We start from the raw sequence: 22,234 nt of genomic DNA on the forward strand, positions 1-22,234 counted from the left end.
GTGATCATATTCAGGTTTGAGTTTTTCAGGCAAGAATACTTGAATAGGTGGTGTGTACTTATATCAGGAAGCACTTTATGTCTGATTATCTTTTTTGGCGTGTTAGCAGATGTTGATAATTATTACTTAGAGCCTTTATTATATTAGGGTTAATAATAATTTTAAAGCTTGGTGCTGAGGGGTGCCTGGGTGGCTGGCTTAGTTGGTTGAGCATCCAACTTCTGGTTTCCACTCAGGTCATGATGTCAGCGTTGTGGGATCAAGCCCCACATCGGGCTCTGTGCTGAGCGTGGAGCCTGCTTACCCTGCTTAAGATTCTCTCTCTCTCTCTCTCTCTCTCTGTTCCTCTGCCCTTCTGCCCAACTCATATGTGTGCACACGCTCTCTGTCTCTTTCAAAAACCAATCAATCAATCAGTCAATCAATCTAGTGATGATTAAGTGTAAAGAATCCATCTGTGATTTACTTTTCTTGGTAGTAGGAGATAGGGTCTAAGTTTGGGTGTCTCAGCACTATTTGTGGAATAATTTGTCTCTTCCTCACGAATTTTAAATGATGCTGCCATTATACGCCAAGTTCCCACATACACAGAGTGCGTTTCTGGGCTCTGTAGCCACTGTATTTGATCTATTTGTTGAGTCTTGTGTCAGTACAGCATCATCTTAACTACTACCTTTTCTTGGTTCCTCTTGCCAAAAGGATAATTTCTGTTGGAATTTTAGCTAGTAATAAGACAAATGACTCAAAAAATGGGTAAAAGACTTGAATAGACAGTTCATCAAAGAAGATATAAATAAGTGCCAGAAAAGATGGCGAATGTCATTAGTCATTAGAGAACTACAAAGCAAAACCCCAAGAAGATACCACATATTCTACCGTCTATCTGTCTAGCTAGCTGTCATTAAAATGAAAAGGACTGATCATCCTAAGCGGTAGGAGTGGAGACGAGCTCTTCCACACTGCTGGCAGGAACGTTAAGTGATGTGGCTGCTTTTAAAACAGTTTGGCTGTTTCTTAAAAAGTTAAACATGCACTTACCACATGATCCAGTCATTCTGCTCCTAGATATTTATCTAAGATAAATAAAAGCTTATGCCCACATAAAAACTTGTTCATGCCATTAATTTTAAAAATACCTCTTAAGATGTTTTTAGATTTGTCAGGGGAGTGGGAGATTGAGACGTGATGGGTGTCCGTTGTAGTTCTATTCTGTATGTTACTCTTTAAGAATGTACTTTAATTGAAGGTTTTATTAGAAAATATTTATCAGTATCTGTATTCTCTATTCAAATGAGAAATTTTTTTAGTTCTTTCTACCCTGTCTCCTCTCCCATATTTCTCTCATCTGGAAAGTTAGTTTCAAGTTATTATTAAAATCATTTTTGGGGCGCCTGGGTGGCTTAGTCGGTTAAGCGTCCGACTTTCGCTTGGGTCATGATCTCGCGGTTCGTGGGTTCGAGCCCCGCGTCGGGCTCTGTGCTGACTGCCAGCTCAGAGCCTGGAGCCTATTTCAGTCTGTGACTCCCTCTCTCTCTGACCCTCCCCTGCTCACACTGTCTCTCTCTCTCCTAGAAATAAAAAAAAAAAAAAAGTTAAAAAAAAATTAAAAAAAAAAATCATTTTTATGGTTAAACTATTAAGAGTGTGTGTATGTGTGCGTGTGCGTGTGCGTGCGTGTGCGTGTGTGTGTGTGTGTGTCTGTCTTTTAGATAGAGGGCCAGCGGTGATTTAGAGCCATTGGATGTCCAAAGAGATCTTTATTACATCTTCCCTTTTGGATGATAAATTTGGTTGCATTTGCAGTTCTGATTCAAAGTTATTTTCCCCCAGCCTTTGAAGATGTTTGTCTATTATCTTTTATGTGTACTGTGTGGATAAAGAGAGAGATGTCTGATGTCAATCTGATTCTCATTCTTGGGAATTTTAGCCCATTGTATTAATATATTTTCAATCTTTGCTTTGAGGATTTTCTTTTTATCTCTGATACTGTTAAGGGTCACTTTGATATATCTTTCAAATTTAATTATTTGTTTTTTGCTTTAAAAAAAATCATACCTGCCATGTTGTGAGATCTTGTGATTGGAAGACTCAAGTGTTTGTTCAGTTTTGGGAAATTATCAGGCATTTTTTTCAAATATTATACCTCTTTCACTCTACTTCTCCTAACAGATTGCCTACTAGATAAATATTGGAAAATTTGGCTCCTTTCACAGTATCCTCCCCACCTTTTTTTAAAATTGCCTTGTTCTAGATTTGGAGGGGTTTCCTCAGCTCATTCTTTGCTCACTCTAGCTGTGCACGTTCAGTTCTTCAGCCTTACCTGTTGATGCCGCTTTCTTTCTACCTGGTTCCTTTTGTCAGGGCTGCATCCTAGTTTCAGGCCCACTCAGATTTCCCTTTTTGCAACATGGCATTTTGTTTTAAATCTGTTTTCTATGATGAGTGTTAGTGGCTTTGGTGAGAAATTTTCGTGTCTACTCAGTCCATCATTTTGAAATTAGAAGTCACTGCTTAATAAGCTCTATTTTCTTATTAGATTAGTAGAAAATATTCATTTAATAATGTCAGTCCATACTCGGTGTTAAAAGGAAAAGAAAACATAAACTTTATAAATTAATATGTTATAAGTGGCCTCATTTTCAGCCTTGCTAATTGGTTTAAGATCTCCCCTTGCACATTATGGCTTTGTGTTTGGACTTTGTAAGATTGTATTTTGTCATCTTCCCCTCCCCTCTCCCCCGCCCCGCCTTGCCCCCATCTTAGCGTATCCTTACCTGTGGTTGAGAGTGTTCCTGCCCGGGCCCCTGTTTTATAAAGTGGGGAATGGTAAAGTGTTGGGTTTGGCACATAATTCTGTTGAGGTTCAAAATGCACCACAGGCAGCATTGGATTCATCTGTCCGGGCAGTGCATCTTCTATCACCATCTCCACATTGTCCCATCGAGAAGCATCCATGAACATTCCATGAACAAGAACACCGTCCTCCAGAGAGGGCAACTGGAAGATAACCAGAAGTTTAAAGGTGAGAAGAGGAGGAGGGGGTTAGCTGTTGTGGGCCATTTCCTGAGTCCCTCAGCCTCACCAGTTACTTCTAAGAACCACTCTAGAGATTGCTTTTACTACATTTTATTTTAATTTTTTATTAAAAAATCTTTTTTAATGTTTATTCATTTTTGAGAGACAGAGGGGCTGAGCATGAGTGGGGGAGGGGCAGAGAGAGAGGGAGACACAGAATCCGAAGCAGGTTCCAGGCTCTGAGCCCGGTGCGGGGCTTGAACTCATGAACCATGAGATTATGACCTGAGCTGAAGTTGGACCCTTAAACTGACTGAGCCACCCAGGTGCCCAGCTGTTATTACATTTTAGTGAGGAGAATACTGAGGCTCAGAAAGGTAAAATAACTTGCTTCTCTGTTTGACACCAAATCTCAAACTTTCCACACTCCACCAGGTTCTCTAACAGGGTATACCATTTATGGCTTCAGACTCTCTGATACGGTGTTATGACTTCCTCCTTCTCATGGGACGCAGATGGGATAGGAGGGTTGTGATTATCATGTTCTTTTTAGCAAGGGCTTTCAAGGATCTGGGTGCCCTCCTAAAGACAGATTACATATGTGTCTTAATACCTGCAGAGTATGGACTGTTACAGACTATGGAAGGTTCCTTTTTTATTTTTAGAAATGATGCTAAATTTTTAATGTTTCTATTGAAGCGGGAGAGAGACAGAGAAGAACCTTGGCACTTGGTGTCCCGGGATTGGAGGCCACCACTGGTGTACAAGTTCTGCCAGGTGTGGGCTTCCGTGTCAGCCTTTCTCAGACAGTGAATTTGGCCACTTGTGGAGCCATTTTCTTTTGGTGAATTGGCGCCGTGTACCTGCAGGCAGATGGCCATGCTGTATGAACATAGGTAGTATATTTTTATAGAGATTGAAAGGATGGCAAGCTCTTTCTGGCTGGTCTTTACGTTCCTGTGTTCCAAGCCTTGTCTCTCGGCTAGGTGGGGGGTGGCAGGTTTTGGGGGCTCTTTTGGGGGCTGCAGTGCACATTTGTGCAGGTTCGCCTTAGTGGAGGCTGGAAACCAACCTGCTGTCCCCTTGCCAGACCGTGTGTGGGGCCCCTGTGGGCACCCAGCCAGAGGGAATGTCTTTTCCTAAACTGGACAAAGGTGGCAAATGGGCTGACAGTGGCCCTGCTTGTTTGTAAAAGAACTAAAGCTGTCTGAGCACAGTCTCTCGCAGACGTTTGCTGGGAATACCAGGAGGTGGGCCAACTATACAGTCTGATGTCTCCACAGAAGGCAGAAGGAATGCTGAGGCATTGTCAGGGCGCAGTGCACGTGACCCGAGCGGAGATGTGGTACGGATTGGGGCAAGGTGGAGGGACAGGGGCCCTCGTGGTCAATGTAAACTTCTGTCTGTCAGAGTCAGCCTTACGTGGCATGTAAGAAATGTGGCAGGTACAGAGCAGGGCCAGCATCCTGGAAGGCTTTGGTGGGGGCTTTTATGTGTGTGTGGGGGTGTTCTGCTTTCCTGCAGCCTCAATTATTCCAGAGATGGGCCCAGGACACCCTCCTGGATAAGAAGGGTCTCTAAATAATGAGTGCAACTCTAAATTTATTTTCTCTTTAAAAAGTATTTTGTGGGGTGCCTGGGTGGCCCAGTCAGGCTGCTGACTCTTGATTTTGGCTCAGGTTATGATCTCATGGTGAGACTGAGCCCCACATTGGGCTCTGTGCTGACAGTGTGGAGCCTGCTTGGGATTCTCTCTCTGCCCCTCCCCTGCTTGTTCTCAAAATAAGTAAACTTAAAAAAAAGTATTTTAAAAAAGATTAAAAAAATTTTTTTCTATGTTTATTTTTGAGAGAGAAAGACAGAGACAGAGTGCAAGGGGGGAGGGACAGAGAGAGGGAGACACAGAATCTGAAGCAGGCTTTAGGCTTCGAGCTGTTAGCACAGAGCCCGTCGAGGGGCTCAAACTCACGAACCAAACTGAGATAATGACCCGAGCCAAAGTTGCCGCTTAATTGACTGAGCTGCCCTGTGCCCCCAAAAGTATTTTATTTTTATTTTATTAAAATTTTTTTTAAAAAAATATTTATTTATTTATTTCTGAGAGAGAGATAGAGACAGCATGAACAGGGGAGGGTCAGAGAGAGAGGGAAACATAGAATCCAGAGACAGGCTCCAGGCTGAGCTAGCTGTCAGCACAGAGCCCGAAGTGGGGCTCAAACCCATGAACCGTGACATCATGACCTGAGCCTAACTGACCAAGCCACCCAGGCGCCCCTCCCCAAAAGTATTTTCATGTTAAACAAATGTTCTTAAAAATGGGAGCTTTTTTATTGTTATTTTAAGACAGAGGCAATTAAGAGGCATGGGATATTATAGTACTTCACAAAGTAAGCCGTGAATATGGGATCAATTTGGTCTTTGTAAGTTTTTGCTAGTGAGAGGAAAGAGATCAGTCAGGTCTGAGTGGAGTGGATACCGATGGAAATACGCAGGAGCAATTTCTACTAACTAATGCCAGGATACTCTAAGGAATATTCAGTAAAGCCATTCACCACGACTACACTGATTTGTGAGTGAACACTGTCTTGGGAAAAGCAGTCTGGAGCAGATCTTTGATTTTGTGGCAGCCTAGAAAGTTACGTTTCTGAGCCCCCCCCCCCCCCCCCCCCCCGTGTGGACAGGCATGCTGAGGCAGAGCTGCATGCCCCTTTGCACCTCAGCACATGGAAGCTGGGCGGCTCAGATTGGCAGCTATCGTTCTCATCCCTGGCGGGACACTGGAGTCACCAGGGAACTTTGGAAAGTAATGATGCCTAATGATATTGGGGGAGATTCTGATGTAAGTGGGATGTAGTCTGGGCATTGGATTTTTAAAAAACTTTATGAGGGGGGGAGGGACCGAGGGAGGGAGAGGGAGAGCATCCCCAGCCAGCTCCACATCCAGCACAGAGCTCAGTACGGAGCTCAATGCCATGACCCTGGGATCATGACCTGAGCCAAAATCAAAAGAGTCAGACACTCTTGAGTCAGACTGAGCCTCCCAGGTGCCCCCATGGGCATTGTTTTTTTTTTTTTTTTTTTTTTTAAAGCTCCACTGGTGATTCTGACCTGCAGTTAAGGTTGAGAATCACTGATATTCTAGAGCAGTGGTTCTCAAAATTTAGTGGGCTAAGAACCCCATGTAGGACTTGTTACAGTACAGATTTTTGGGTCTCAGCCTGGAGTTTCTGATTCAGTAGATCTGGAACAGGTCCTTGGAATTTTCATTTCTAGTAAGTTCCCAGGTGATGCCAGTGCTCCTGGTTTTGGAACCACATTTGGAGAACTTCTGCTCTAGAAGAAGGAAACTATGTAAGCAAAGAGTTTAAACTGCTTCCTTAGTGCATCCTTATTAGTTACGCCATGTATTTATGGTTATATAATGTATGAAGTTAGTATATCAGTTCCTCTAGGAGGCAATTGAGTGAATGGCAAATAAGTCCAGCCTATAATAATAGTTGTTTATTGTGGGAGCATTATGTGCTCGTTCATTTACACTGCATTGCAGCTCTGAGTTTGGTGGCATTGGCCCCACTTTACAGATGAGAACACTGAGATGCAGACGTGTTAGTCATCATTCTAGCACACGCAGCTGCAAAGGCGGAAAGTCAGAATTTAAACTCAGGCCTGCCTGATTCTGAAACCTCGTTTTTAACATCTTGTTAAAGATGTTATATTTAACCTCTTTCTCCATAAGAAAGAGTTGCTGTAGGTATCTAAAGAAATAAACAGTTTTACTTTAAAAAACATCTCTTTAGGCAGTTCCTGTCAAGTCAGTGCAGATTGGGGAGTTTGTCCGAGGGGTGAGAGCCTTGTCCTGCCTCTCATGCTCCTGGATGTGGGAGGCAGTGGGGGAGTAGGTAGGGGAGGTTGGCTGAGATATTGAATGGCAGTGAGACAGAGCTGCTTTGCTGTAACTAGTCAGGGAACAGTACCTCCAAGTCCATGGGCAATTCTTGTCCAAATTGCACTGTCTTGGCAGCTTCTATGACTGTAGCTTGATCCCGATAGATAGGAATCATGTTGTACTTGAAACTCAGCTCATCTATAGGCAAATTGTATTTCCGAGCATGATTTTGAAGCGTTCCTATGAAAATGAAAACCAGAAAGCTGGGTTCTCCAAATAACATTGCCACTTCTCAAACGTGGCCTCTGCTTGCCTCAGCCAGGCCACACTAGCATTCTGAGAGCTTCCTCTCCGTTGAGAAGTCCCAACCATTAACACCTTATTCTGAATTAGCTCATCAGGCAGGAAGCCTGTGGTAATCTTGGGTGGGGTGGGGCCATGGCACAGCTGGGAAGAGAGGGAAGAAGGCCACGGTTCAAGTGCACAGTTCTGCCAGTGAGGCGGATAAGCCAGTGAAGGAGATCTGAAGGATTCAGAATGAGACAGATTAGGGCTGGGTCCTCCAGCTGGAGTCCTTGAGGGCCGATAGAAGGTTGACAGGAATGTTTTTAGAGGGAAGGAAGCTGCTCTGAGGTGGGGCTGGGGCAGGTGGAGAGTAGGCGGCGCCGTCCAGCATGGGTCACGTGGGGAACTGGGGCGTGCCGTGGGTGTTCACAGCACCAGTGGTGCTTGAACTTGCACAGCCCGAGAGGGGCAGGGGTTAGATTGTTGGGGAGCGTCTGTGATTCCTGCCAGCCTTTTCCCCAGCAAGTGAGAACGAGCAGGGCCTTGGTGAACTGCCCTATAACTAGTAATCCCCTAGTTCTTAGAAACCCAGCATGTAACAAATCATGATCTTTGGTGGGACTTTTCTCGGGAAAGCACTGGTCCTTACCTGTTAGAAATCCTTGAGGAAAGAAGAAACCGGAGATCCAGAAGGACTTAGGCTGCCCTCTTTTGAGCCACAACTAAAGGAGAAATGTCACACCATAATGTATTGTTCTTCTGAAGTGGAGTTTGTCATTTAAGTCAAAATCATACTTCGGAGGGCCTCTCAGGAGACAGAATCTTAGCCACCAGCCTCATTCTCCTGCCTGTCTGTCCCCCTTCCTCGCCCAATAGCCTGACCATAAATCCAGAACCTGGTTACTGTAGGGGGTGTGGAAGAGGGAAGACCGCAGCAAGGCCACACCTAGCAGTCCGGACCCATGTCAGATTGGTTCTGTACCTCACAGTGGGATCCCACGAACAAGATCTGAAACTCCAGAGTTGGACTGGAATTAAAGCGGGATACGGGCATAAGGGCCAAGGGCCCTTACCTTTTAATGAGCATGACTTTCAAACTGATGCCATTCTGGAAGTTTCTATTTCTTAGGGCTCAGGTGATCCCTCAAGATTTGTTAATATTTCAGTTAGCTAGGGCTTCCTAAGGACCTTAAGGCCTACTGTGTTCATCAAACCCAAAGAAGTGAATTTTCTTACGTCCACAAACGCAGTCCTCAGGATAAGGTCTTTGACCCATGATCCTAGTGGCTTCAGGGACGGGTAGGCTGTGGTGGACCACAGAGCGGGAACTTGGTTGTTGAGGAAACTGTTGTACACCTTCTCCATTTCCTCAGACATTACCACAAGGCCAGCAATAGCTTTGCTGAGTGTCTCCATAGATGTCTGAAAGCACAATAATGGGAAGGTGCCTGTCTCAGATATAATTTTCTTTTATGTTTATTTTTGAGAGAGACAGAGCATGAGCGGGGGAGGGGCAGAGAGAGATGGAGACAAAGAATCCAAAGCAGGCTCCAGGCTCTGAGCTGTCAGCACAGAGCCCGATGCGGGGCTCCACCTCATGTACTGTGACATCATGACCGGAGCAGAAGTTGGATGCCTAACTGACTGAGCCACGCAGTCGCCCCCACAGATATAATTGTCTAGTGAGAGTGCCACTCATTTGTGGCAGCAGGTACTGCCTTGGGCTGAAGGTCCCGCTTGCCGGGCTCCATCCTTTCTGCCCACTGTCTGTTGGGCCAGACTCTTCAATCTTTCATCCATTTCTACAACAGGTGACCATAGGGGTGTAACACCTGGGGGTTGGGGATGGTTCAGACTGTAAATAGCAGAATCCAATTAAGTGGAAAGAGGGAAGGAGGAGAAATATCCCCTGAAGCCTAGAGAAGGGGTTTCAGGAAATACCATTGAGTAGCTCTCCTCCAGGCTGAAGGAAAAATGGGCCTGAGAGTTATTTGGGAATGATGGGGGTGGTAGTGGGAACTGCCTCATATCACTGGCTGTTTCTGCCCAGGGGCTGCCCATGGCCTCTGAAGTTGCAGCAGAGATGGGAGATTCTTAGATGAGACCAGTCTTTTAGCTAGTACCGGAGTTTCCTTGTTCTGGAAACACTTCCTTAAGACATGCCCCTTACCCTCTGCTCCCCACAACAAAAGACAGAGGCAGGCAGTAGTCCCAGGAGATGCTGGGCTACCAGGAGCCCTGGGAAGTACAGGGTAATATTTGTTACTTGGCTAAAGATGAAGGCGGGGCATATAGATCGGTACGGTCTGGATGGGTTCCGGTTTTGTGTAAACCAGTGCTGTATACTGGGAAAATATTATAGAAAAATGTTAGAGGCCAAATTTATGTTGATTCAAAAACAAAACAAGGGCCAGGACCATATGCACATAGTTCTAGAGATGGGCAATATGTCAGCCTTCATTCCTTCATAGAGTTATTCCCCACCTCCCCATCTCTGTTCATGAGATGCAGTGGTAAGAAGGTTTTAATCTGATTTGCCCATATGATCTGAGGAACGATTTGTAGCCTTGTAGAGCAAGGAGGCCCTCAGCCAGGGCTGAAACAGTATTCTACCTTAGACGCCGAAAATGGAAAAAGGTGGCAGAAGACTCACAGAGACGACTTACAGAAGGTTCCAGAGAGGGAGGGATTAGGCTGGGCAGAGGTCAGGATGGAGGGGGGCACCACCCCTCCCTCAGATCTGTGATTCCTGCTTGCCTTGCAGGCTGCTGCTTCTAGGACTCTTCCCTCTCCTCCTTCCTGTAGGTGGGGTCCTTCATTATTGGCACACAGTAACATTTGACCAGAAGTAGTGACCACAAGGACACCTGAGAGTCACACTCTTTCACTCGTACATTCAAAGATTCTTGAAGATTTAGTATGTGTCAGGGACTAGGGGAACAAAGATGACTAATATAACTAGTTTCCTTCTATTTAAGAAGTTCGTTGTCTAACGGGGGAGCCATCCCCATTGAGGGGGTAATTACCAGGTAATTTGGTGAGTATAGTGATAGACACAGACACCTGAAATGATGGAGCCCTGAGGAGGGCACCTAAGTTATCTGATGGGGGAAGGATAGGCTGGTGTGTCAGGAAGACTTTTTGGAGGAAGTGACAGTAGGATTTGTTTATCATCAAGTAAGTGGAAGGTCATGATGTGGAAAAGGCAAGACATGAGCAGGGTTCATGTCTGTCTCTGAACAATAGTACTTCTTAGTTTTAGCTGGGCACCAATGGGATTTAGCAATCCCATATAGAGACTGTATTTCCCAGCCACACTTGCACCTGGGGTATGGCCATGTGACCAAATTTTGGCTAAAGGGGTACAAGAAAAAATGATGTATGCAACTTCTGGGCCACATTCTTATGAGGAGCCTGCTTTCTCTCAGCCCTCTCTTTCCCCTGTCCCACTGGCTGGCAAAAGGGAACTATAGGAGCAGCCACCTTGGGCCCAGAGGTACAAGCTCCCTGTTGAGGCTGAAAGAGCCAGCCCTCCAGCTGGGATCCCTAGAGAGCTCACAAAGCAAGATTAACTACCTGCCCTTTAGAACGTCCTCTGGGCTATTAGCAGAGAGGGAAGTGAATTCTTATCTTGTTTTGGCCATTGTATTTGGAGGGCTTCACAGCAGCCTCATCTCTGTCCTGGCTCATTCTGTACAGGAGGTGCTAACCCCTGACCTAGCTACCTGGCCTGCTGACACTGGTATGTAGCTGACTAGATACCATAGTCCCGAGGTGGGCACCTTGCACATTCAGCTGACCCAGGGCCCGCCTAACCCACAAGCCTAAGTATTGCTAGCCAATGCGCAACACTGGGAGACTGCTTTTCTAATGAGGAGACTGTTTGGCTTTAAAAGATTTGTCCCAGTTGTCCTCCCCAATCTCCTCACTGAGCCTTGACTTTGTGCTAGGTATTTGGTCCTTGCTTGGCTGCAAAACTATTCCAGTTAATGCTCAATATTTGGTCTCTAATAGTTTGTGTGTTTCCCTTATCAGAGTTATGCACAGAGAAACCAGGGAGGCCTTCAGTCATCATTATACATGCAAGGTCATCCAGAAAGAATTCCTGAGCATAAGGCCAAGGCCCAAATAGTTGTTCTCAAATTTTAGTTGCAGTGAAATCATCTGCAGGAGTTTATTTAAAATTCATAATCCCAGGTCATGATCTCACGGTTCGTGGGTTCGAGCCCCGCGTCGGGCTCTGTGCTGACTGCCAGCTCAGAGCCTGGAGCCTGTTTCAGAGTCTGTATCTCCCTCTCTCTCTGACCCTCCCCTGCTCACACTGTCTCTCTCTCTCTCCTAGAAATAAATAAAAATATTAAAAAACAAAAACAAAAACATAAAAAAAAATTCATAATCCCAGGAATTTCTCAAGGGATTTGAACGCAGGAGGTCTGGAGTGGAATTGGGGATCTACACACAGCACAGCAGATTCTAACTCAGGCATTTTGTGGCTCACACTTGCAGAAACTCTGTTTTCAGAGTCTTCATAAAGACTGTTACTACATGCAAACTAGACATCCAGACCAAGCTCTGAATCTCTCTGAATTCAGTGCTTAGGTCCTTGATGAAAGGTCTAGAGTCTGCTAATTCTAAGGGCATGAGTTAGGATGATGAGACTGGGGGTCCATAATGTCACATACTGATGAGGCATTGTTAGAGAAAGGGAACAGACTATTTGGAGGAGGGTTAAGTTCAATTTTTTTTTTTTTTAATTTTTTTTAAATGTTTTATTTATTTCTAGGAGAGAGAGAGAGACAGCGTGAGCAGGGGAGGGTCAGAGAGAGAGGGAGTCACAGACTGAAACAGGCTCCAGGCTCTGAGCTGGCAGTCAGCACAGAGCCCGACGCGGGGCTCGAACCCACGAACCGCGAGATCATGACCCAAGCGAAAGTCGGACGCTTAACCGACTACGCCACCCGGGCGCCCCGAGGAGGGTTAAGTTCAATTTTAAACAAGTTGCATTTGAGGAGTTATTAGCATATCCAAAGGGAAATGTTGAATGGGAATGGAAAATTCATATGATACATTTCTCTACAAAGCTTTGGTACCCAAAGGCAATGTTGACGCGAGTGCTCATACATGTATTAACTTCAGGAGCTGGTTAAAGCGGTCCACTTCTTGTCCGAGGACAGTAGTTAGAGAGTTAAGGCGTCCGTGGGAATCCTTGATGAAAAGGCTCTCAGATGCACTCTCCATGTCTAGTGTTTCTGAAACACACACATGCTGATTCCTCAGACCCATTATCATTGATTTCTGTCCTCATAACATTGCTATTGTAATGCACTTATCTTAACTTTTAAAAAGCCAACTTCTGCACCAGGGCCTAGGCTGAATGGGAGACAGGCCACGCCAACAGCCCACAGGAAAAGCAGCTGCCTCATGGGCGAGGGCCATCCCTGAGACCAGAGGTGCAGGGACCCTGAGTTTTCTCTGCCATGCAGGTATGTAAGCCTCCTTCTTGCACACCGCATTGCATCTCAGAGAGAAGGGGGCTGGAGGGGGAGAAGGAAGGATGAGGCAGACTAGTATTTATCTTGTTACTGAGCATAATTCAAAGGGAGTGACTCAGTTATTAGGCCCATGGTTCAAGCTGAATTGAAAATTTTGCTCTTCCTTTTCTCTATAATCTAGCAAGTAGAGGCTCATATAAGCTATAAAAAAATGAAGGGCCAGCATTTTCCCTGCATATCTGAATAGTGTTAGTGAGTGGCTCTGAAGTATATATACCTTCTGAACTTGCACTTTCACTGCTATACAAAAGTGACACAGCCCTGTGGGTTAGTCCAGTCTTGAGTCATCCCATGTCCCAGTCTCCTACCAGCCACTCAGGGGCTATTCCAAACCCTCACTTCTCTTATTGAACTAGTCACATCCCTGTTCACCTTCAGAAGATGGCATTGCTTATTTCAGTGCAAGTATAAGTTTTATTAATCTTGGAGAGAAAAGTCTCCTGGTGTCAGTGAAACTCTGTGAACCAAGTACATGGTCTTCCAGCCATCCGTCTGTCTCTGCATCCGGTTTCCACCCAGTCCTCTGTCTTACATTTGTTAAAAATCACTTCCTAAAATAACTGACTCGGTTTGCTTCAACATTAACAGAATCCTCTACTCAGGAGGCATTCTTTTGAGGGCCTGTTTTGGGAGGAGATGACTGGCTTCTGAGGTTGCACAGGCTTTTTTCTTCTGGGGGGTGTTTGGAGGATTGGCAAGAATCAGTCTGTGGGACTGTGATGCTATAAAAATACATATTTTTGTCTTTGCCGCTGGTTCTTCCTGCCTGGAGTCTCCAAACCCTTGTAATTTCCTAAGTAATAAGAGTAATAGGAGTATCCTTTTTAAATAATATTTGGCTTTGACCCTGGCTCCTGAAAAAGCTCCTGAGTGCTAAGGATGAAAGGAGCATCTTTCATTGTTCATGACATAAAACTGAGACTATATTAATGAGGTGACTTTGAAAAGCCCTTAAGGTTGGGGGGCTCCTTGTCAGGGAAAGCATCTATGTGATTAAAAGGTTGGAACTTTCAGCTTTTCCCTCTGACTTCTTGGGAGGAGAGAGGGGCTGGAGGTGAGTTAATCACTAATGGCTAATGATGTCATCAATCATGCGTAGTAATGAAGCCTCCATAAAAACCCTAACTGAAGGGGTTTAGAGAGCATTTGTGTGCTAGGAGCGTGGCTCATCCTGAATCCATGGGGACAGAAGTTCCTGCACTTGGGACTCTTCTGGACCTAGCCCTAATGTACCTCTTCACGGGGTTGTTTATCTGCACCCTGTATTATATCCTTTATATCAAACTGGTAAGTGTGTTTCCCTGAGCCTTTATAGCAAATTATAAACCTAAGAAGGGATTTGTGGGAATACCTGATTTTGAGCCAGTAGGTCAGAAGTATAGGTCACAACTTGGGACTTGAGATTGGTGTCTGAAGTGGAGGGTGGTCTTGTGGGATTGAGCCCTTAACCTGTGGGGTCTGCGCTAACTCTGGTTAGTGTCATAACTGGATTGTAGGATACCCTGTTGGTGTCCAGAGAGTTGGAGAGTTGCTTAATGTAAGGGAAGAGGCCACACATTTGGTGTCCAAAGTGTTGTGAGTAGGGAGAAACGCGGTTTACTTTTATAATAGACTTAAGAAATGTAAATCTACAGTCACTGTAAGAAAAGTGTGAAAGTAGATCTCTGTGATCATTCCGGAAGATAACGTAACTCACCAGAAAACAGGGTGATATTAATTTAGCCATTTCTCTTGAAATGGAGAAAAAAATGAAATAGATTCTAGAGCAGGGCTGTCTAATGGAACATTTTACAATAATGGAAATGTTTTTTATCTGCGTTGTCCAGTATAGTTGCACTCAAAATGTGGCTAGTGCAACAGAGGAAGTGAATTTTAAATTTTACTTATTGAAGTTTAAGTAGCCACACGTGGCTGGTGGCTACTGCCGTGGGCGGCGCAGGCCTAGAGACATGAGGAAGCCCAGGAAGACTCTAGGTCAGGTTACATGCGGCCAGAAACCTACTCGCTCTTCATGCCTTTGGCAGCTGGGTTGTTGAGGTGCTCAAGGCTTCCACTCTATAAATGGAGGGCTCGACGTCAGAAGCGCTCTCTACATAAAGAAAAGTCTAGTAATAAAGCGGATTTGGATACCTGCTCTTCACTCTGCTTTCTGGGTTTGTTTCTAAAAGTCCTTTGATATACAGAAGCCAGGGAGTATTTATTACCTGGAACTCTGGTCTGGACTGAAGCAACAAGTTCTTGGACAATTTCATCATTGCTTTTCCCCTCTCCACCAGAAGATGACCTTGGCTGAACCTCAAGTATGGTGTTGATTAAAGTGTTGGTCTCTTTGTACTGTAATGGTGGAAAGAGACAGAGCAGTGAAGACTCAAATTCTCAAAAAAGAACTTGCGGCACAGTTTACTTAACAGAAATAATGGCAACTGTCAAAAAAAGGAAAATTTTATGTTGAAGATAGAATTGGTAAAACGTACTCATTGGATATGCACAGTACAGATGACCCTTGAACAGTGTGGGGGGTCAGGGGCATTGCCCCTCCTGGCCACACAGTTGAAAATCCACATATAACTTGATTCTTCAAAAACGTTAACTACTAATAGCCTACTGTTGACTGGAAGCCTTACCAACATAAACAGTTAAAATATTTATGTTATATGTATTATGTACTGTATTCTTAAAGTAAGCTAAAGAAAAGAAAATGTTATTAACAAAATCATGAGAGAAAACATTTATAGTACTGTACTGTATTGAAAACAATCTGTGTATAAATGGACCATGCAGTTTATATTTCAGGGTCAGTTGTACACAGCAGTCAGTGTTATCTTTAAACATTTTTGGTTGAACAAGAATGTGAATGTACTTACTGCCACCGAACTGTATACTTAAAAATGGTTAAAATGGTGAATTTTATGTTATACATATTTAGCTCCAATAAAAAATGAATAAATTTTTTTAGCTAATCATTTAAAAGTTTATAAAAATGAAGAAGAATAATGAGGATGCTGTTCTGGAACATACTTTTATTTAAATAACATTTTTTTCAATTAGGAAAAGTATGGGGAGCCTGGGTGGCTCAGTTGGTTAAGTGGCTGACTCCTGATTTCAGCTCAGGTCATGACCTCATGGTTTGCGAGATCATGTGCTTATTGGCTATTTGTGTATCTTTTTTGGAGAAATGTCTATTAAGTCCTTTGCCCATTTTTGAATCAGGTTGTTTGTTTTTTGTTGTTGCTGTTGAGTTTTAAGGAGTTCTTTAAATATTCTGGATATTAGGTATATGATTTGCAAATATTTTCTCCTATTCTGTGGGTTGCCTTTTTACTCTTTTTTTTGATAGTGTCTTTTTGACTCAAAATATAAAATTTTCATGAAACCCAATTTTTCTGTTCTTACTTTTGTTTATCTGTGCTTTTAGTGTCATATTCAAGAAATCATTGCCAAATTCAAGTCCTGAAGCTTCTGTCCTTTGTTTTCTTCTAAAGTTTTATTGTTTTAGGTCTTACACTTAACATCTTGTATCCCCTAATTTTTATATATGGTATTAGGTAAAACATCTGGTGTCTTAGGGAAGAACTCCTGTTCACCCAACATGGTCCATGTACCTGCTCCTTGCACCAATTTGAGTGACTAGGTGATGGATGCTGCCTTTGGCCAGACCTGAGTCATATGTCCACTTCTGAAGGTAAGGGGTCTTACCAGAATTTCTTGGCTTGAGGAAGGGGCTGTTGTCCCAAAGTAAAGAGATGGGAATAGGGCATACAATATCAGAAGGAGAAAGGGAGGCTAGACAGAAAAACATACCACGGTGTTCACTACATGCTTGCTGTCTCATTCTCAGTCATTCTGAACCACTGGAAAACACAAAACTATGCTCCTAGGTGCACATTGCCAAGAGTGTTACCTCTACCAACAGTGCTATACTTTTCATAGGACGCAGCAAATCTTACTATATCCACACTCCCCTTTCCCTTCTTTCACTCCTTGCCCCAGGCCCAACCCACTCCAGAGTAAACAGTCAGATACGAGTGAATATTAACACTTGGTTTGGCCACTTCTTTTTCTTCCTGAAAGTAAAATAATGAAAAACAAGATATTATTGTAACTCTTTGCTGAACAGCAAAGCAATTTTAATGGTAGAGAATCATGACATAAGGTGTCAGAGCACTGACTTCCTGGAGTTTTTTCTGTAGTTCCATTGTTGTTTCATGTAGATTCCTTGATATCCAGGTAGACCTCACCTTCTAACACTTGTATGGGCAAAATTTAAGTTGAAAAGAAAGAGGATTCCCTTCAGCCTTGCAAGCCAAACCTAGTCCCCAGCCTAGTAGTAGTAGTAAGTAGAGTATTTCAGGGCCGTACGGGACATACATTCTTTCATGGCTTTGGTTCAGCCACAGATGCCTGACCATGAAAGGTGAATAAACTGGAAAAGTATGTAGTACATAGGTCGTGGGGGAGCCTCGAGTGCCTGAGTCCATGCTCAGGAACGTGGACTACCCCTGGGGTAATGGTGGGGCATCAGAAGGTCTTAGAGGAGTGAAATGATCCAGTTTGCTCTTTGGGCCTACTGTTGTGATCTGGTACTGTGACCTTGATAAACCGTGCTTTTAAAGAACACTGTTTTTTTGGCCTTGGATGTTTGTTACTGTACTTTTATAACTTAATCATCTGTGGATCCATAAACTTTTGTGTAATATCCATATTTGACCAGTGTAGGGGGAGAAGGATGAAGGAGAAAGCACTGTCTGGATTATCATCCAAAGTGCCATGTTAAGGTGGACTAGCAGGTAGACTATGGAGTAGGTAGAAGGCCAGGAGATGAGGGAGGTGGCCAGTAACAGGGAAGAATATATGATGATCTTAGGGTTTTGTGAAGGATCCAGAGGGAACAGGCTAAACTGGAATCGAATGTTGAAATTGAGGTGAAACATTTACTTTGTTTATTTAAGGATATTATCATTTACAGGACTAGTGAGATGATTATGGATGTTTTAAGTTTATATAGAAAATACAAAAACGTATTTTAGGTTAAAAGCCACATACCTGGAAAACTAGGTTGGCATTTTCATGCATTCCAAATATTTCTGGGTCATCCATTAAAGGCAAATTTTCAATGTAGTCTTTAAACTCTTGTAGGGTATCAGCCACGGGTGCAAAATAGATGCCTGTTTATTGAAAACACAGAAGGCAAATAATTTCAAATAGACTAGCTTTGTACCACCAAGTTTGGTCCTCCTCTGCCTGTTCAGGTGGTGGCTATAAGCAACTGCCTTCCATAGAAAAGGGGATTGTTTTTCCCCACCCTCCTAACTTTCATTACTGTGCCTGGTCCCTCTCCCTTTTCTTGAGGCCTTGAGCGTGTGATTAGTGTCCTAACATTTCAGGGTGTCTCCTCAGGGACCTTTCAAGACTGGGAATCCAGGGATGTGCTGCTGAAAGTCATACCTTATGAAAGGCTCTAAATTTATATAACTTTGAACACACATCTAGACCAAATAGAGCCCACTTTAGAACAATTCAATTCAAATGATTCAAAGTGACATTTTTGTGCTTTTACTGCCAAGCCAGTTTTGGAGGTGGTCAAGCATGGGGATGGTGTGGGTGGGCGAGGGGACTGGGTTGTGATGACTGGCCCACAAGAGCGCCTGGATGGAAAACTGAGAGATGCTGTCCATGACTTCTTGGAAAGGTCCTTTCCATAATATTGAAAGTCACTCACCTGATTCAGAATATTTATAATCCTCTTCTAATGTTTCAGGAGAAAAAAACCTTTTTAAGACAGTCCGAAGGCATCTTTGATCCCAGGTGTCTGTAACTCTGCCGCCATATGTAATTTCACCTGAAAAGGAGTTTGCATTTTTTTTTTTTTTTTTTACAAATAGTTTATTGTCAAATTAGTTTCCACATAACACTCAGTGCTCATCCCCACAAGTGCCCTCCTCCATGCCCATCCTCCCTCCCCCCCACATCCATCAGTCCTCAGTTTTTGTCAGCATTCAAGAGTCTCTCATGGTTTGCCTCTCTAGGAGTTTGCATTTTAAAACGTATTATTTATCATTGGCATGCATATCCAAATTCTAGTAGGTTTATTTATATACACATTTATTTGGAACTGAAAGTGAAAAGATCACGTCAGAGTTTCCTTCCACTACTCTCTCCAAAGAGAATAAAAGTTAATTTCTAAAAAGCAGAAAAATACCTAGTATATGTACCCCAGCCTAATGATTTTACTTTCCCCAGATAACCAAAACCAAAGCTACTGAGCTCTATTTACATTTCTTCATTCCTCCTTTTTTTCCCTGCAAAATACTGATTTTGGGTCTTACCCAATCATTGATCATAATTTCTAAAACATCTACACTTTCCATAAAACAGTGCTGCTGCTTCTTGAAGCCAGGAAGTAAATGGAACCAAAATACTTACCACAAGGCATTCAAACTATATACATACTTTATAAGCTAGGAAGGAAAGATAGATCCAAGGTGAAAGGACAGTGTGCCTCACAGAAATTATGTTATGGGGAATGAAAACTTATTGGTGTCCCATCTCTCTTTTCACAGAGAAGCTACTTTCAGCATGCTCCACTGTCATCCCCAAATTATGAGTAGGAATGACATGTATTCTGCATTGGTATGATATCTATTGTTGATAGAATTCCTTTGAAAAATTCCAGATCCATTGCTACATTATTCACCACTATAGTGTTCCTGGAAGGAGTTTACTGATGTTGTCAGCTTCTGGATCCTCTAACTGTTCATATGGTCTCATCTCCATATCTTCCATTATGTCAGGAAGGAATCTTTTTCATTCTCTTCCAAGCTGAGGTGGTTGGTTGAAAGAAGTTATTTCGGTCTTTGGAATCTCAATGATTTATTTCTAAGACAGCACTGTCTTTACTTGTACCTCTTATAGGGACACTTATCTTTCCTCTCCTGTTGAAGTAACTGTCTTGTTGGATTAGTCTCTCAGGGAGAGGGAGAGGAAGTAGGTACTACAGCTGATGATCAAGTAGCCAAATCTCTGAATTAGCAATTCTAAGAGGGAGGAAAGAGATGCTGCTGTATTTTCCTGGGTATATTCTTTAGTCACTTTCTAGGAAATCTTGGAACACAAAGTTTGGTTACATCTTTGTAGTGAGTTCATCTAGTCTGGACCTAAGTTGAAGCTCCTCTTGGATCCTTGGGGTTGGATGGGGATGTAAGCTCAAGTTTCTCCAATTGCATGGTGGGGCCTGGAAAAGGAGGGTGGCCAGGAAAACTAAGACTTCTATACTAGTGTTGAGAGTTGCCCTGAAGTATTTTTTTTTTAAGTCACGAACTACAAATCTGCATCTTGAGAAGTAGCACAAATATTTTCCTTACAAACCATCAGACTTTGTGCTTCTCCATCCAGATTGAGTTTTATCCTTCTCTTGGATCAAACTGTGTAAACAAGGAGCTCCACTACTTTAACTCAGAGTAGATGCCTCACTTTTTAGGCTCACTTTTAGGGAAGAGTTTTCTGGGTTTGGTCTTCCCAGAAGAGGAATGTGGGAACGGGGGAATGTGTCCACCATAGATGTCCACTTCCTGTCCTGGTCCTGAGATCAGTTCCTGGGGGTCTCATCGCAGATCCCAGTGTGGTGGTTTCCCCCTTCTCTTCCTCTTCTATCCCCATGGGCTGGCTGGGGGATGGCCCGATACAAACCGGATAGGCCTTAGGTTTGGCTTTGTCCTTGTCCCTGCTCTTGTGAGCTCAGATCTGTCTCTTGGACTTAGGCATTGCTATACCTTACACTCTAAAATTTTAAGACCTCCTCCTACCTGCAAATACCTTCCCATATTTAAAGTCTCCTCAGCATTTCTGTTTATTCTCTCCTGGTGTATCTTCTTGTTCAGTTCTTCATTTTACTTTGATTATAGCTTTATAATTTACTGCATCTCTTTACAGCCAAAGGGCTATGATTGACAACCACTGATTACAAAGTAGAACCAAAGTTTACTAATGACACATATAGATAGGCCTTTTGGGATGTGCCCCAGCTTACCTTTTGTAGCTTTGCTGAAGATAGAGCTCCTCTCCATGCATGTCCCCTCTTCATACTATGCACCTGCCTAACTGAATTACTCAGAGTTTCTATAGTCAGGCCATGCCCCAGCCTGTTGGGCTTTTACATCACTGTTTTCTCTGTTCAGTGTGCTCTCCTTCCTTTTCTCTCTTGGTGAGCCTAACTTAGCCGAGTTTAACAGTTTAGCACTTAGCTCAACCATCATCTCCTGGTGGAACTTTCCCAGATTCCCCCAGGTAATATTAGTTGCTCCTTCTGAATTCCCATGGCATTGTGCATACACTCTGCTGATTTGGTAATTATCCTAACATACGGTTTATTCATTATCTCTGCCCTCCACGCCATGAGTTAGTTTTTGCAGCCAGGGTCTATGTCATCTTTAGATTTCTAGCATCTATCATAGTAGTACTAGGTAGTATTTCCTGGATTAATGCATAAATGACACACTAAATACCAGCCTATGGATAAAGGATTGCCTTTTTGCTTCTATCTGTTTTTAAAAAACAGCTTGAATAAAGAACTATAATTTAAAAATCAAAAAATCCACATAAAAATTTACATGTATAATTTAGTAATTTTTAATAAACCTGCAATGTTGTGTGCAGCTGTCAGCACAGTCTAATTTTGGAACATTTGTTTCATCCCCCAAAAGAAATCTTGTGCCTCTTTTGAGTCACTCCCCATTTTTACCCCTGTTCTATGCAACCACGAATCTACTTTCTGTTGTATAGATTTTTTTTTCTGGAAAGTTCATGTAAATGGAATCATACAATGTGGTATTTTGCGTCTGACCTCTTTTCCTTAGCAAAGAGTCAGGTTTATCTGTGTTGCAGTGTGTTTCAGTATTTTATTCCTTTTTATGGCTCAGTGTTACATTGTATGGATATACCACATTGTTTATCCATTCACCAGTTGATAGAGGTTCAGGTTGTTTCCACTTTTTGTCTATTATGAAATAATGCTGTTATAAACATTTGTGTACAAGTTTTGTGTGGACCTGTGTTTTCATTTTTTTCATGGGTATATACCTAGGAGTGAAATTTCTGGGTCATATGGTAAGTCTATTTAAAAATTTTTCCAAAGTGGGACATCTGAATGGCTCAGTTGATTAAGTGTCTGACTTCGGCTCAGGTCATGATCTCACGGTTTGTGGGTTTCAGCCCTGCGTCGGGCTCTGTGCTGACAGCTCAGAGCCTGGAGCCTGCTTCAGATTCTGTATCTCCCTCTTTCTCTGCTCCTCCCCTGCTCATGCTCTGTCTCTCTCTCTCTCCCTAAAATGAATAAAAACACTAAAAATTTTTTTAAAAATTTTTTCTGAAGTAGTGGCACCATTTTACATTGCCACTAGCAACATAGGAGGGTTCCAATTTCTCCGTATCCTCACCAACACTTGCTAGTTTTGTTTGTTTTGTTTTTAAATTGTAGCCATCCTAGTAGGTGTAAAGTGGT

The 22,234-nt window shown here is 43.1% G+C and overlaps 1 protein-coding gene and 2 long non-coding RNA genes across 3 annotated transcripts in view; 2 read left to right on the plus strand and 1 right to left on the minus strand.

Moving 5' to 3' along the window:
* Positions 1–22,234, minus strand: part of DNAH6 (dynein axonemal heavy chain 6) — a 215,350-nt gene that overhangs the window by 1,350 nt on the left and 191,766 nt on the right. The window contains exons 69-76 of the mRNA XM_039217619.1: positions 18,458–18,577; positions 17,782–17,903; positions 14,943–15,072; positions 12,308–12,435; positions 8,423–8,608; positions 7,836–7,908; positions 6,990–7,141; positions 2,775–2,997 (exon numbers count right to left, since the gene is read on the minus strand). Of these exons, the coding sequence (XP_039073550.1) occupies positions 2,775–2,997; positions 6,990–7,141; positions 7,836–7,908; positions 8,423–8,608; positions 12,308–12,435; positions 14,943–15,072; positions 17,782–17,903; positions 18,458–18,577 (1,134 nt within the window). The remainder of the gene's footprint in view (positions 1–2,774; positions 2,998–6,989; positions 7,142–7,835; positions 7,909–8,422; positions 8,609–12,307; positions 12,436–14,942; positions 15,073–17,781; positions 17,904–18,457; positions 18,578–22,234) is intronic.
* On the plus strand, positions 8,796–11,928 carry LOC120220498. The gene is made up of 2 exons (XR_005525591.1): positions 8,796–11,383; positions 11,589–11,928. It is a non-coding gene; the product is annotated as an uncharacterized LOC120220498 (long non-coding RNA).
* LOC120220497 overlaps positions 16,204–22,234 on the plus strand; it is a 30,210-nt gene continuing 24,179 nt past the window's right edge. Inside the window, exon 1 of the long non-coding RNA XR_005525590.1 lies at positions 16,204–16,420. This is a non-coding gene — a long non-coding RNA (uncharacterized LOC120220497). The remainder of the gene's footprint in view (positions 16,421–22,234) is intronic.

This window comes from Hyaena hyaena, unplaced genomic scaffold (assembly GCF_003009895.1).
Source record: "Hyaena hyaena isolate Hyena2069 unplaced genomic scaffold, ASM300989v1 scaffold_699, whole genome shotgun sequence".
In the NCBI taxonomy this organism is placed as follows: Eukaryota; Metazoa; Chordata; class Mammalia; order Carnivora; family Hyaenidae; genus Hyaena; species Hyaena hyaena.